This window comes from Embiotoca jacksoni, unplaced genomic scaffold (genome assembly GCF_022577435.1).
Source record: "Embiotoca jacksoni isolate LCO1_2020_lvr unplaced genomic scaffold, fEmbJac1.0.p SCAF_20, whole genome shotgun sequence".
Classification (NCBI taxonomy): Eukaryota; Metazoa; Chordata; class Actinopteri; family Embiotocidae; genus Embiotoca; species Embiotoca jacksoni.
In genome coordinates this window covers 3,656,717-3,671,924 of record NW_027185341.1, presented here as the reverse complement: position 1 = coordinate 3,671,924, position 15,208 = coordinate 3,656,717, and the positions used below count along the sequence as shown (strand labels likewise).

General features: G+C 42.0%; 2 protein-coding genes and 1 long non-coding RNA gene across 4 annotated transcripts; 1 reads left to right on the top strand and 2 right to left on the bottom strand.

Annotated features, from left to right (window-relative positions):
* Positions 1 to 4: 4 nt before the first annotated feature.
* prodh2 (proline dehydrogenase 2) lies at positions 5 to 6,676 on the bottom strand. Of its 2 annotated transcripts, none has more exons than XM_069155661.1 (11): positions 6,630 to 6,676; positions 5,111 to 5,526; positions 4,594 to 4,784; positions 4,375 to 4,501; positions 3,778 to 3,855; positions 3,565 to 3,645; positions 3,243 to 3,386; positions 2,956 to 3,122; positions 2,640 to 2,750; positions 1,918 to 2,006; positions 5 to 1,427 (listed from the first exon to the last, which is right to left on the bottom strand). In XM_069155661.1, the coding sequence occupies exons 2-11, from the start codon at positions 5,336 to 5,338 to the stop codon at positions 1,246 to 1,248; spliced, it is 1,398 nt and encodes a 465-aa protein (XP_069011762.1). In that variant the 5' UTR covers positions 5,339 to 5,526; positions 6,630 to 6,676; the 3' UTR covers positions 5 to 1,245. The 2 variants fall into 2 exon arrangements, with proteins under 2 accessions (XP_069011762.1, XP_069011761.1); XM_069155660.1 differs by lacking the exon at positions 6,630 to 6,676 and adding an exon at positions 5,806 to 5,877.
* Positions 6,677 to 7,659: 983 nt separating this feature from the next.
* tbx6 (T-box transcription factor 6) lies at positions 7,660 to 12,126 on the bottom strand. Its single transcript, XM_069155657.1, has 8 exons — positions 12,057 to 12,126; positions 11,318 to 11,534; positions 10,658 to 10,925; positions 10,423 to 10,566; positions 10,137 to 10,207; positions 9,977 to 10,035; positions 9,588 to 9,867; positions 7,660 to 8,926 (listed from the first exon to the last, which is right to left on the bottom strand). The coding sequence occupies exons 1-8, from the start codon at positions 12,124 to 12,126 to the stop codon at positions 7,660 to 7,662; spliced, it is 2,376 nt and encodes a 791-aa protein (XP_069011758.1).
* LOC138202015 (uncharacterized) lies at positions 10,555 to 14,624 on the top strand. The gene is made up of 3 exons (XR_011178621.1): positions 10,555 to 10,933; positions 11,374 to 11,556; positions 14,552 to 14,624. It is a non-coding gene; the product is annotated as an uncharacterized lncRNA (long non-coding RNA).
* The last annotated feature ends 584 nt before the right edge of the window (positions 14,625 to 15,208 follow it).

Here is a 15,208-nt window from a genome sequence, read left to right as displayed (position 1 = left end):
GTTTTGGATTTTTGGGAGATTTATTTTGATGATAATTCAGTGCAAATACAACAAAAAACAAATCATGATACAAAAAACTAAAAGGATAACTTAAACCCCACTTCTTGGTGTTGAACTCCATATCAGTGTCACAGGCCAGCTGCCGTCAGAGAGCTTATCAATCTTGTTCTGGAAAATGTGTTAAGAGGCTCATTTTGCATTTTTTTTAACGACCGCCACGAAACAGGCCATCTCCAAATAATGGTCTGCCATGGGTACCTAATGAAGACATGAATTTGAAGTGCAAATAGAAGAGCCGTTTCAATCCAAAGGAAAACATTGACTTCTGAGGTTGTTGGGCAGTTTGCGGACGCTAACTCATGAGCTGGAAAAGTACCAAAAGAAGCATTCATTTCGTTCACGATTCAGTATGCAGGAAACGGAAAGATATCCTCCTCAAATAGGTTCCATAACCTTAATATAATAGTATATAAAGACAATAAAGAATCAATTCAGAGTAATATTCCTTTAGGGAGACAAAAACTTCAGGAACTTACTTTTACTTATCTACTGATGTGTTTGCATGTATTCAGCAAACCACTACAAGGTAAATGTGTCAGGTCAACCTGACATGAGTGAGACTTAAAACACTAATCCTCAAACATCAGACTCCTTCAATGTGTCACAACCGGACACATTTTCTTCTTGCTAATTATTTGTTGCTTCTGACAAGCTGTTTCTTGAATGTCCATTCAAAATAACAATCTATACAATCTCTTCAGCACTGCTAAAAACTACTTTTCTGCAGCGTCATTACATTATAAACCGAGTTTGACTGCAGAAAATAGCAGTGGTAAATGTTTTCACTGACTCCCTCCATTTAGTTTCAGAAATACAGCTCAATATTTAAATGAAAATAAATATTGCGAACTTAAGAACCTTATTTCTATAAAACAAAGATATTTGACATTTAATGCACAGCAGCAGTATTACAAGTCTAGCAAACTTAGTAAAACACATTGTTGTTACTCGTTATCAAACCATACCCAATTTTGTGCTTGATTTACATTTACTTTAGTTCCTAATGTTTTTGGGTGCTGCAGACTCAAAAGTTTGAAAATGGATTTGATTTTTCTGTTTTCAGTGTTCATGTGGCCTCTTTATTCGTCCTGATTGGTGAATACGAGTGTGTCCAGTTGGGCAGCAGTTTACACCGATTCTCACACACACACACACACGTCTTTCCTCTCCGTTTCTGGTGACGTGTTAGCTTCCTCCTCTCAGACTCAGCTGGAGTCTCCGGTTGAGCTCCAGCCTCAGAAGGTCCCTCTCTTTGCGGATCCCCTGCAACACCGTGCGATTCTCCTGAGCACGGCGCACCAAGTAGGGAAGCGTGTCGTCCACTGAGCCGTACGGCACTGACTTGTACACAGAATAACCCTCCTTAGCTGGAACAGAAAGACAAAAAGTGTGAACACAATCATTAAGACTGTAAGTTAGGTTAGTTACAATAAAGTAACTAACCTAACCTATATTTACCCAGTTACTGTATATGAAATATGAATCAGTCCAAAGGCAAAAATAAGTAAATGTTAAATTCACTAAAGAAATTTTGCTCTTGTGTTTTTAAGTCAGTCAAAATTACACCAAACATTTGAGTTGCAGCGCTGCGTGCACTCACTGTTAATTACTCAGTAATCACTATTTTCCTCATACTTACACTTATTAGAGTTACATTAAGACGATAAATAAGGAAAATGCAGTGCTTTCCTTCTATGCTGCTCTGCCTAATGATTCTGGAGGATTTGAGTGTGAGCGTTGTATGTTGTGCATATCAGTTGAAATGGTGAGGGACTGCGTGGTCAGAGCTTCTGTCCTCATTGTCCGGAGGTTCAGTCACTGCAGCAGTCGTGTGTTATATCGAGCTGTGCAGCTCACCGAGCGTGAGGGAGACGTGATCACACATCCCCAGCAGCTGGCCGAAACACACCGAGCCTCCGTCTTTGTCTATCCCCAGCTCTTCCATCCTGAAGGTCATATACACGATATTTGCTTCGTGAATGATAATGGTACCCAACCCGGGGCTCAAGACCCTCAGTAGGGGCTGCAAGATATACTTGAGGGGTCAGGAAACATTTAAAACTGCACTTGGACAAGTAAGACTTTTTATAGTTTTTAGAAAAAGATTCTTCAAAATTGATGCCACAGACATTGCTCTCAGCCTGTTGACTACGTTACCCACAATGCAACTTGAGACTACACAGAGCAAACTGAACTACTGTTGCATGCGAGCCGTTTCTTTTTTTCTCTCTACCGTTCTGTTTTGTTGACCATTGCACCATTTAAATTAAAACTCATAAACCTCATAAATGCCTGCAAACCATTGATCTTGTGTTTACCAGGTTTTTACAGCTGGAGGCGTCTCAAGCATGCACATCAAGTGATATTCAGGTGAGATCAGACCACAGGGAGAAAAACAATGTAGTTTACATCAGAAAAAAAGAAAAACTTTGGCCATAAACAAGTTGTTCCTGCTTACTTGTTTAAGGTTGCTTACTTGAACTTGTTTATAGCTGCGTGCATTCTTTCACACTGCTGTGATAGTTATCTAGTGTCACTGATACCAAATGACATGTGTTTTTCACTTCACAGGGTCTAACCATTTGGCGGCTCGTCTCACTGAATCTTCGTTGTGAGTGGCAACTATGATCCTGTAGCGCTCGGGTTCCTGGGAAATGACTTGCAGCATCACATCCAGGGAGCCGTTATAACTGCACAAACACAAGTAAACGAGATGAAATGTGTTCGGAGTCAAGTTCACTGTCAGAGACGACGTGTGCTTTCAAGAATGTCAAGGCTTTTATGTCATCACACAACAAATCCACGCAATGCCATCAGATTTTTGACCCATTGTTTCAGCCGTATGTGTTTTGTCGTTGTCTGGGATGCATTTGCCTGGTTGTGCGTCCTACCTACCTGTCATTGGTGTCCTCCCAGCACTGGTGGATGGGGTCCACGCGACCCTCTTTCTCTGCTAACTTTCTCTCTTTGTCCATGTAGGCTCCTCTTACTAGCTTGACCCCCAGACAGAAACCCTCACTCTTGGACAGACGCAGAGCCTCCAGCAGGAGAGACCTGGACTCCTGGCAGACCCAAACAGAGAAGTGAGGATCTGATTACATCTCTCATCAAGAAAATACTTGTTAACTGCAGCACAGAAGAGAAATATAAAAAATGAAAAGGAGAAACATTTGCATAATTGCCTTTAGGTAACATTGATACGTGTTCCAAATCCAGGGGCAATCTTTGTTAAATTTCTTCATCATCGCCATGGTGACAAGAGACAGGGCGGGGTTCATGTAGGTGTACTCTGCATCAACCAGGACTCTCACTTTGTTTACACTCGCCTAAAAAAAACAAAACACTTTTATTATAAATTTGTAACTGCGCATATTAACACTACTTCATAAGAATGAATCACAGCAACGTCTTGTAGGTTAAAATTGAAATAAACTGCCAATATTTCAGTGTTTACAGTGGTGCTCCCATGCGATACAGATTTCCCATGATCCTTCGCATCTGTACCTCTGCTATTTTGTTGAGTCTCTGCAGGCCACACAGGAAGTGGCTGGCCGCCTTTTCTTCTAAACCAGGGAAGGTGATTGGCTGAAAGGCAGTTTCAAGCAAAGGTCATTTAAACATCAGACGCACCCTGTTCAGTATTGTAAATATACAGGATGGAAATCAAAGGAGGACATGTGACAGATTGAGTAATCTTGTGGATGATTGTGGGCTTACCTCTCCATCCATTGCTCTGACAAGGAGATCTAGATTGTATGGTTGCGGTTGTTGTGCGAGGAGGGTTGTGAGTTTCACCTTTGACACAAATGGTGTTTTCTCATCAGTAAGAGGAAAAACATGATGTCAAGAGTGAATCAAAAGACAGAGTAGACACGGGGAAAAGAGAGGCGTGAGGAGGTGACCTAGAACAGCTGTGAACACATAAAACACTAAAATGTGTATTCTTATCTTTTTTTCCCACATATTTAAAAATTAATGCGCTGGCACTGTGAGCTGCCTCAGTTCAACTTCGCAGTATGAGGTTCTTCTACGGACTCAGACACCTGGATATAGCACAAATAATTGTCCTTAAAACCAGGTAAATGGGTAAAATTGGTTTCCCAAAAAACTGAAATGTTGAAAGGTGAACTGGAGGGTTCTCCTGTATTGAAACATTTAAAGAACAAGCATTTGAAAGTTTAGAGGTCTTTGGACATTTTTTTGCAGAATGACATCTTATTTATAATAAATATGTTAGTAGAAGTTTGACTGAAAATGGCCTGGTGTTTCCTAAAGGCATCGTTGGTGACTCCGAGGTGGAGGACAGAGCCTTACACACAGCTCCGGGCTGAGCAGGGCTGTGATCTTCAGCTGCATCATGGGGTCTTTGCTCCAAGCGTTGCTGTGGGACAGCCGCACACATTCCAACATGGCCTCCATGTTGTCGTCGTATCTTTTCTCTCTGGAGAGCAATCAGAGAGAACTTGAATCTGATCCACCTGCTAACAACGGGGTCAGAGCTTGAGCAAACTGTGCGTGACTTGTGAAACTGACCCAGTGCTCTCTCCGAGGTCCTCCTCGATTGGTACGGCAAGCATGGGCCTCAAACCAAGCCAGCTCATCTTCTCCATGGAATGAGAGATCTCACTCTCGTTCTCTCCAGCCACAAACTGAGCATACACAGTTGGCCTCAGCAGCAAGGAAAAACCCCTCCTCCCCAGGAGGGTGCGTGCTACGGACATCAGCTGAAGAAGAAGAAAAGACAGCAGGACAGAGGTTCATTAGGTGACACAGAAACAGTCTGTCACTTGGACTTTTTGCCAATAACCCTGTCTTATTTTGTATATTTTGACGGATGTGCCCAGTCTGCAAAATTACACCACATTGCAGCTTATTGAAATGATCAGTCATCCATACCAAGACAACACAGTCACAGAAATGTGACATAGACTGACCAAAAAAAAGGAAAAGATCTTTATCCAAGCATCACTCTCTTTTCAACTCACTCAACAGTGTTATTCATCATAATTTACATTTATATACAGATCATTAGTAACATGTGGAGTCTCACCTTTCCACAGTTGTTAATCAGCATTGGAAAGGAGCAGAGACGGAAGATGCCCAGAGCGCGGAGCAGCTCGCATGCACTCTTCGCCCTGAAGGCGCTGGGATCCTCAAAGGTCAAAGTCTCTGGGAGAATTTGAGGCTGTTTGACCGCCACCGTCCTGGAGGCTGCACTACCCAGGAGCCTCAACGACCGGAGGTGAGGGAGTGAGGGAAGTAAATGTGAGCACAACATCTCGGGATGTTTGGCACTGACTCAGTTTGTTGGTGGTGTTTAAATGTTTGTCTAAATCTTCCTTCTTTTTTTTTTTTTAATATTGAAGTCTGCTCAGAAGTCGCTGTGTCAAATAAAAACACAATGATCCGGAGCGTCAGAGTCGGATTGGTCAGCTCAGGAAGGAGGAATGATCCTCATGTCAGAATCTGTTGGAAGAGGCAAAACAAGTGTCCATACAGTCACCTGCTTTTCTGCGTGGCGCCACAAGAAGTAAAAGGATCAATTATAATGTCACTACTGAATAGCTTATTTCTTTGCATTGAAGTGGGGACATTTTACAGAACAGATTTACATAAATTCAATTTCAATACAGTTTGAATTAGATGCATTGAACCTAAGAGACTTCTAATATTCTCCGTGACCCGGAAACAAATAAAATTGTATAAAATGTAAAAGGAGAATTTAAATTAAAAAAAACACCTCACCCTCCGTCCTCATACGGCACTCGGAAAACCTGAATGATGACAAGCTAAGCAAGTGCAGTTTAAGGGTTTGAGTGTGAATCAGTAAAATTCATTTTTGGCTTACCCACTGGTTAATAAGTGACTACTTGGAAATGTGTGTAAACATCAGGTTGACCCTTGGCTTTAACCCACAAGTGTTCCCCTGGTTTGAAATCAACCCAATGGACATGTATAAATAATAAGTATAAAAACATGTCCTGTTGAATTTGGCTTTTCATTTATTTTTTGCGCTAAGTTTTGAAATAAATTTGGCTGTAAAAGTTCTAGTTCAGTTCAGTTGAGCTTACACACATTTCCACAAACAGCCAAGCAAAGCAGCGAGGAGAGGAAATGATTAACTGCTGCCATCCTTGTTGTGTATCTCTGACCTGATAAATAAAAAAAATAAAAAACTCAAGTCTTTGCTCTGCAGTCTCTGCCGACCAACCAGCCATGAAAGTACTAATGACTGATGCTGTAGTTTTCAACACAGCAGGGCAGCACTGCTTCTCTTCATCTGGTTAAGGCCTGACACTTCTGAGTGTCACTCAAACTCAAGTGAGATCCTTCAGGGTCATGATCTCACTGGCAGCTAGCAGAATGTAGTAGGTGCCATACTAACAAACCAAACACTAAGCAATGGTCATATTATAATGATAGTTATATTACAATAATTAACAGTAGATGTGCTAATTAGTGAGCTTCACTGAGTGTTAAGACAAAATGTCTTAACATTTTACGATTTGATTTACATGTGAATTTTCCCAGAAGAGCAAACATGACATTAATATTATCTTCTAACTCACAGCTGTCAGGAGTCCGGTTTTCCTCCGTTTTGTCCCCCCCGATCACCTCTCCTCCTGTGTCCCCTCAGTCCCGTCTACTTGTTCGGTGTCCTCCTCTTCTCACCTCCCGTGGACACGCCCCTCACCGGTCCCAGCAGATGCAGCCACTCACCCCTGATCACCACCTGCAGGTGTGCTGCATCTCCCTGATCACCTCCCCGGACTATATGTACCCCGCCCCTGCACTCCTCTGGTTGTGGGTTCATTTGTTAGTCACCCGTCCATCTGATACCTAAGTCTGTGAGCCTGCATTTGGGTCCTGGTAAACACCACCTCATAACAACAGCAAGAAAACAAATCTGTGTAATTCTCAAAAATGTCACCTAAACGGAGGAACTCCAATTTAATTAAGCTAGTTTAATATTTAAGTTGCAAAGAATTAAATCACAAAAGCTTGAAACAGTAGTTTTTTATTTTTTATTTTTCACACTGGAATGAATATTTGAAAAGAAAATCTTCCAACGAATATATACATATTAGTATCAATTTTATCAATCAGTTCATCAGCTGAGTTGTCAAAAAGACAAACACACACAACACTACACTACACTACTACTTGAACTAATTCAGCCCATCCACGTTCCCAGAGCATCAAATACTTACGTTTAATCAAAGCTGAAGGCGTTGGTACCTTTACCACCCCTTTTGAAAAAGGAAGTCAGAGTATAAGTAGCGACGAAGTACGCATAGATTTAACTAAAGTAACGTAAGTAAGTAAAATGTATTCAACCAACATAGCGTAACTTATAACATATTACATTATGGATGTGAGAAACATACTTATGTAAACTAGAACCATCTTTTCTAAAAACTTAATCACGTGGTTTTGGTGCCTAAACCAAAGACACCTTCGAAGTATCTCTGACACAAGTGGACTGTGAAAAAACGGCAGTGTTTGACACCCTGGATGAGAAAAGCTTGACTAATTCTAATTCCCCCTAAGGCGCCACCAAACCAAGTCATTTTGACAACATCAATGTTACTACATGTTTCAAAACACTGCTCTTGTGCTCATGTCCAGGTAGGACCCCTGGGGGTGGGGGTGGGGGTGGCCATGGCCATGCTGGTGTTGTCTGTACAGATGCCTGAATGGGATAGAGAGGGACGAGTGGGGGTCCTGACACAGCCGGAGAGGGTAGGGGGGAAAGGCGGGGTAGAGGGCCGGGGGAGGGGTGGAGGAGGGGAGCGAAGGGTCCAGCTGAGGGAGGAGAGATGGGTGGTGCAGTACCATCTCCGGGCGATACGGGGCAGCAGCGCCAAACTGAGAGATGCCACCTAATTCAACTGGTGGATATGAGGTGGAGCAGGAGGAGAAAGCGGTATTGGGCAGGTTTTGAGGATGGGCCGCTGGTGGCAGTGAGGCAGCAGAGGTAACAGACTGCTGGAAAGGGGAGGAGAAAGCCAAGCAGGAGGAGGGTTGGAAAGGAGGGTGAGGAAGGGAGGACGACGGAGGGGTGAAAGAGGCGGGGAAGCCAGCAGGAAGACAGGGAGCTTGGGCTTGGTGGCTGAGATTTGGGAGGTGCAGAGCAGGGTGGGCAGGGCTGGGAGACACATTGGGAAATGAGAGATTTTGCATGTGTGGAGGGACAGAAGAGAAAGGAAAAGATGTGGAGGAGCCATGAGCGGCTAGGGAGCACGGCAGAGACGGAGCTGGTGCTTGGTTTTGATTGGTGAGAGGCTGAGCTGTGATTGGAGCAGGAGCAGGATTTGTAGGCAAGATGTTTGGATAGATGAATACTGCTGAGCTTTGATCAGTGGGTGAACTGTTGCCATTGGTAACAGGTTCACCCTGCAGCTGCTGGCTGGTTTGGGTGTGCAGAGAGTGAGGAGATATTTGGTCCTGCAGACCTGACGGACACGTGGATGACGGGGCAGGGAAAGAGGCGTCGGCTGGAGTGTGGGGGCCGATCATCTCAGTGATGGATTGATAGGTGTTGGAGGAAGGGGAGGAGGACGACAAAAGGAGTGGCTGTGGCGAGGAGGAGCTGGAAGGAGGTGGAGTGGGGAAGGTGAAGGAGGTCTGCTGCAGTGAGGGGGTGGTGGAGGTGGAAGAGAGCGTGGGGGAGGACGAGAGGAGAGAGGGATAGTTGATAAGAGGGATGGAGGGCTGAGGTTCGGATGTGTCTGAGGAGGCGGGGACAGAAAGTGAGGAGAAGGAGGAGGAGGATTGAGGAAGAGGAGCTGAAGTGAATGAGGAGGAGTTGGCTTGAGCAGCAGGGAAGCTGGAGGTGTAGGCTGGTTCAGCCATGGTGTCTGATCTGTGGAGGAGAAAAGAAATGAAAGGTTTTAATAGATTCAGTACATTTTAGTGCCTAAACATGAATCAATCAAAAAATAGGACATTGACAATATTAATAACAATTAATCATCGCCACCGCAGATGTTAGCTTAGCATAAAGACTGAAATCTGGGAGAAACTACTAGCATGGCTTTTGTCAACAGCTCAAAGGGGGAGTTTTGTCGTTGCCAAAATTCTGACTTTGGTTTAAGCTAAAAATGAAAACAATAATTTTCCCTCCGTTTCCCTTTGTTTCCAGTCATTGTACTAAGCTAACCATTTCCTGGGTTCATGTCTGCGCAAACAAGTCGAGTGTCCATCTTCCTGTCAGCCTAGAATAAGGGAAATATTACCCATAAATGTCGTACTATTCCTTGAACATTTATAAACAAGTGTGTCCAGATATTCCATGCTGAAAATATAGAAATATACAGCGTAATAAAGTGTTTGTTAACACAAATAATTGAGATATTAGGCTGCATATATCATGAAACATGACTATTTTATGATGCCTGTTCAAGTTGATGCTTGTATGTTGATTGTCATGTACATTTCAGTCTGCATACCCACTAAAAAGTTAAAGGCAGATAAATTCAACAACATTCCCACATGATTAAATTGCTGTATTTCTGCACCCCTACCTTTCAATCATACTATTCGCCACCTCACTTCCTGGTGCCTCCTGCATCCCATTGGTCATCGTGATGCCGATATCAGACATCTGGGAGGCCATAAATGCCTGGCTGAGGTCTAGAGACTCCTCTGGAACCAGCGTGTCCTGATAGGAGACCTCGTCTGGTCTGAACCCACAGGAGGGGTCAGGCATCGGGGGCAGAGAGGCCAGAGTGAGTGCCTGCAGGTCTGCGCTGGTGGTTGTGGGCTGCGGCAGAAGCTCAGCAGAGTCGCATGGATCACAGTTCACTGATAGAGTCAGAGGGGTAAAGATGGTTTAGGAGAAGGTGACTCAAGGAAATGTTAGAAATGGCAGAAAGATCATGAAAATGACTTAAAGTGTCATAAGTCTTGTTACCAATATCCAAGGTTTCTGTCAAGACGGACACTTTGCGCTTCTGTCTCGCATCTCTTTGTCTGTTAAGAAAAAAAATAGGAGTTTAGATCCTTCACAATATGGAGCCAGCAATATAAAATGTGTATCTGTGATTGTGTTTATATATAGTTTTGTGCATTACTTTTTGCTGTTCATTCCATCCTCTCGGAAGCCTTTAGCGAAGGGGTTGGCGTTGATCTTAAGCTCTGTGATCTGAAAAAAAAAAAAAAGTTACAGTTCGTTTACTGTTTTCATACTTTTGGTTATTTGCTCTTATTCTGTTATCTGTTATCTCTCAAATACAATACAATCATTGTTCAGAGAAATATGTGTCTCTGTAAATCTGCAGCTTGAGATGTTAAAACATAAATTGAAAAGTTTTTATCTGGAAGTTACTTAATTTAAAAATGTAAAACATTTTATGATACCTTGATGTTCTGGTAGGCGGTGACTGTGATAAACTGAGTCTCTGGGAAAACAAAGGAGTGCTGTCCTCCCCCCCACCGTAACACATCTCTGGCTTCAATCACATGAACTCTGGGCTGGTAGCGATGCAGCGAGTGCAGGATGATCTGGAAGTAAAAGAAAAAGACTCAAAATGTACCATTAAAAACGAAGACTGCCAGTGAGACAGTTATATTTATTTCAATCTGCAGTGCTTACATGTCCCTGTGAGTCCAGCGTGTTGTTGGTGAGCTTGGCATAGTGAAAGGAGATGGTGCGGCTCTGCCAGTGTGCACCTGTGGCGGGCGAGTCTGGGTGGATGAACACCCGGTCTGGTAGCCTGGCTTCTGCTCCGCCGACAGCCTGCCAGCCTCCACCTTGGAAACGATAGCGGGACTTGTCCACCGGAACGATGTCCAGGAGGAGGATGTAACGGAGAGACGGATTCAGGCCTGACAGCTTCAACCTCAACCCGGGAAACATCCGTCTAAGAAGGTGAGGAAAGTGGAGGAAGATGAGAATAACATGGACGTGTTTGTCTTATTATTTGAAGTTATTGGAAGATTGTTTGTCACATGTATTCAGATGCATTTTTAGTTGTTCTTTCCGGGCAGGTTCAGTGTTGTGAGCAGGGACAGAGGAAGGTAGAAGAAGAAGATGAAGGGTAGAGGACAAAAAGCAGAAGAGATGGTAGACAAAAAAGACAATTAGAGACAGATGCCTGCAGGATTCAAAAAGCTGTGTAGAAGAAGTAAACGAAGTGGTGAGTGTGTGAGAATTATAAGTGAATATCAAGAGGAAATCGAATAGTTGCAGTAGCAGAGAGTAGACTCAGAGGTCAAAGGTCATTGGCTAAACACATCCACAGTATTCTCTCACCTGCCCTTCTTTGTGATGATCATCTCCGTGCCCACTGAGCTGAAGTGTTTCCATAGGGACGCGTTCTCCAGCTCCATCTTCACCTCATCTTTTTGGGGTTTGGAGGCATCGTGCTGGCTGGCGACGGAAGGAGGGCCCAGCAGTCTCGGCGGCAGAGCTTTGGCCGCCACGTCACAGGCGGGAGGGAACAGTGGTATGTGAGCAGGAGCCTCCCGGTCTGTTGGAAGGACAAATCCAAGGTAAGAAACTTTGAATTGAATGGTAAAAAAAAAAAGCAAATGGGGGAACATATATTGGGTTGTAGAAACATTTGACCCAATCAATTTTCAGTCACTTATTTATTAACAAACTAAGAGTGGATTTGAATCCACTTTTCTTTAAACTAGTGAAGAAAATTTATTTTCAAGGCTTTTATTGTGATAAAAATAAAATCTTCTGCAAAATGTTTGACATTTTTTTTAAAGAGTAAAATGTCTAGCCACAACTCAATAATTTTTTTAGAGCATTGCTGGTCTGAGAGCAGCAATAAATTACCCATCATACCCCTGTCTTGGCTAAAAAAAAATGTATCATTAGCTTCTGTTACAGTTACAGTGGTTGTTCATTGTTTAAGACCTTGAAAGGCAACTATTTATTAAGGTAATAATTCATGAAAGTCAACCATTAAATTCTTGAATGACCATGCAAGATCTTTAAAAACATCTCATGGATGCATGCACGTACATAAACTCCCTCTCACCTCTGTAAAAGCAGTCTCCAATCAGCTGTGGTCCCAGAGTCAAACCAGGGTACATCTCCATGCTCAGCATACTCCTCGTCTGTGTTTGTCTCTTCACTTGCAGCAAACTCACATTTCACTCCTCTGTTCTTCGTACAGATTTTCCTCTGTTGTTTATAGCAAAAACAAAGTAGTTGCACTGGAGATCTCGTCTCAAAATTCCCTCTTGTCTTCTGACTCCTACTTGTGTTCCTATCCTTCTGATGTCCTTTACTACAAGAGCCCACAGTGCTGACCTGCTCTGTTAAATAGGTGTGGGAGACTTCACACATACGGACAAATGGCCCCATTTTCACAATGTTTTTCATTTGCCTCCCCGACTCTCCACCTTTTCCCCTTAACTTCCCTTCTGTCCCTGCTTGATAAACACAAACAACACTGGTCGTATTGCAGGGCACTGGAAAAATCAGGGCTTCAATATCTAGAAAGAATTATGTGATTTGTGTTATTTAATGTCAGGATTACTTAAAGGTGTAGGTTTATCTTGTTTTTATTTTAGTTGAACATTTTTATTTTTGCCTTTTTTTTAAATTTTCCACTACATTTTAGCAGCAAATATAGTACTTTATACTTTTCTACAATTATTTTACAGCAAATAATTAGCATTTTACATAAATTCAGTAGTTAAACTGCCAAAACTATTGTTTTGCTATATAGCAGTTATTTGCTCCACCTCAACCTTACACATTAATGCATCGACAATTAAATGTACTACATGCAGGACCTTTACTTTTGATGCATTAAGTAATTTCTTTTGCTAATACTGCTGTACTTTTCCCTCATAACTATTTGCCGGGATAAAGGATTTGAACACTTCTTCCATCCTGACAGGCCAGGCTTAAATTAATCAGTTATACACACTTTACTTGTCTTTGATTTTAGTCATCAGTACAGCTTTCAGTCCTAAATACACAGTGTGTGTGTGTGTGTGTGTGTGTGTGTGTGTGTGTGTGTGTGTGTGTGTGTGTGTGTGTGTGTGTGTGTGTGTGTGTGTGTGTGTGTGTGTAGGGCATAAAACAGCAACTTTCTTTTATAATCTTACTTTCCTGACTTTCTGTGATTCATTTAATAATTCCAAGAAATGCAATCCCTCTTTTTCATGCATAGAAATCTAGTATTTTACTGGCAGGTCCCCTGTGGCTGTTTGATGACTTGATGACATGTTTCTTCCTCCCAGCATGCAGCCTGTTAGGCTTTCTCAGCAGGGAGTCAGGTCCTGAATGTAGGTGGAAGAGGAGGACAGTTTGGCCAATGGCTGCAATTTGGTCGATACACAAACATGAGTGTCTAGAAGTTTTTAGTGGTGGAAGAAGTATTCAGACTCTGCACTTTAAGTAAATGTACTATTAAAGTAATGTAAAAATACTCTATTACAATTGAAAGTCTTCAATTAAAAATTCTAATTTCAGTGAAAGTATTAAGGTAAAAAGTATTGGAGGGAAAGTACTGGGTTGACTGATATGTTATTATAGAAACATCATTAGATTATTAATACTGAAGCATTAGTGTATAAGCAGCATGTTACTGTTGTAGCTGCTGGAGGTGGAGCTAGTTTGAACTACTTTATATCCAGTTTTATATCCAGGGACATTAGATAAATCTCAGCGGTCATCAGATGATAACTGAGAGGAAAGAAAAAAAAAGTTCTGATCCACAAATCTGTTTTCAGTTTGTGGACTTTTTCTCTGATCTTTACTGAGATATTGGATCATTTGAACTTCTATTGAAATTAGACCATGTGAGAAGTTTAGAGGGGAAAATCAGGTCTTAGTGGAGCTGTTAACAACTCAGAAATCTGAAATGTGACCTGACTACACATATTTTTGTAAGAAGTCAGAGGACAAACAGGTTGGAAACCACTGGTTTAATCTTTCACAGTGTGTTGTATTTTAATAGCTTGTTGTATTATTAATCGTGTCTGAAAAGTAACTGAGGCTGTGAAATAAATGTAGAGAAGGAAAAAGTAGAAAATTCCCTACTGAAATGTGGATTGGAATTGAAGTATAAAGTAGCATTAAATGGAAATCACTCAACAAAAGTACCTCAAAATTCCACTTTAGTACAGTATTTGAGTAAATGTACTTAGTTACTTTCCACCACTGTTTGCATGTAGGTTTGACTTCAGTTATGAGCTCAGTATCATAGCTCAATCTGACCCAAAAGTTCCCAAAACACTCAAGTTGTTCAAATGAATTGATTCACAACAACTTCTGATGTGTTGTGATGAAAATTTGGTGAACAGTGACAAAAATGTAGGAGTACCACAATGTCATTTTAATCTTTGAAAGTAGCAGCAATCAAAGTGTTGACAGAAAACAGGTCCCAAATCTACCTGCTTTCCAACATGGATGCCACTACATAAAAGAGACAGCTGTGGTCCATTTATAGGAGTGAAGTATCTATGTTGATGTAGTTGTTGTTTTTCTTCTCCATTTGTGTGTTGCTGGGGATAAAAGCTACGGAGGACTGAGGGGAAGTGGAGGTGTGAACACCACACTGAGACAGCGGTCATTACCTTGATGGGGGCAGCAAGGTGTGTGTGTGTGTGTGTGTATGTAACGTCTCTTAATGTTTTTACGACGTGACAGGTGCGTTTCAGGCGCTGCAGCTACAACACTCTGTAAAGGCCAATAATGATGATTGTTGCTTGTTTTTTTTACCATTACCAGAGTGAGGGCGGGTAATGTATGCTGTTTACAGTGCATTACGTATTACCATAGGCCTGCTCTTTGACATGTCTGTGCTAAATGGTTTGATGTCCACTTATGTTTGCTTACCGAGGTCTAAAGGTCATTTTATTCCAGAGCACTTGAGTCACTCTGATTTGTAATTATTTATTTAGGTGCAGTAGAATGTATTTTGTCTTGTAATTTGGGTTTAAATTCTCATAGCCGACTCAGATTGGTGCTGATGTTCCTGCTGATCGAGCACTTTGTTGGGCAGGAGGATGCAGTCTTGATTTCTAACAGCATGTTTATGATGGAAAAACAAGCTTTTTAATCTGATAAAGATGACTTTTTTTTTAATTGTTATTATTATTCCTGTGCATTATGCAAAAAAACTTGTACTTTTAGGGAAAATTTGTGGATGTTCTCTCCACACCAAAGCCAAAG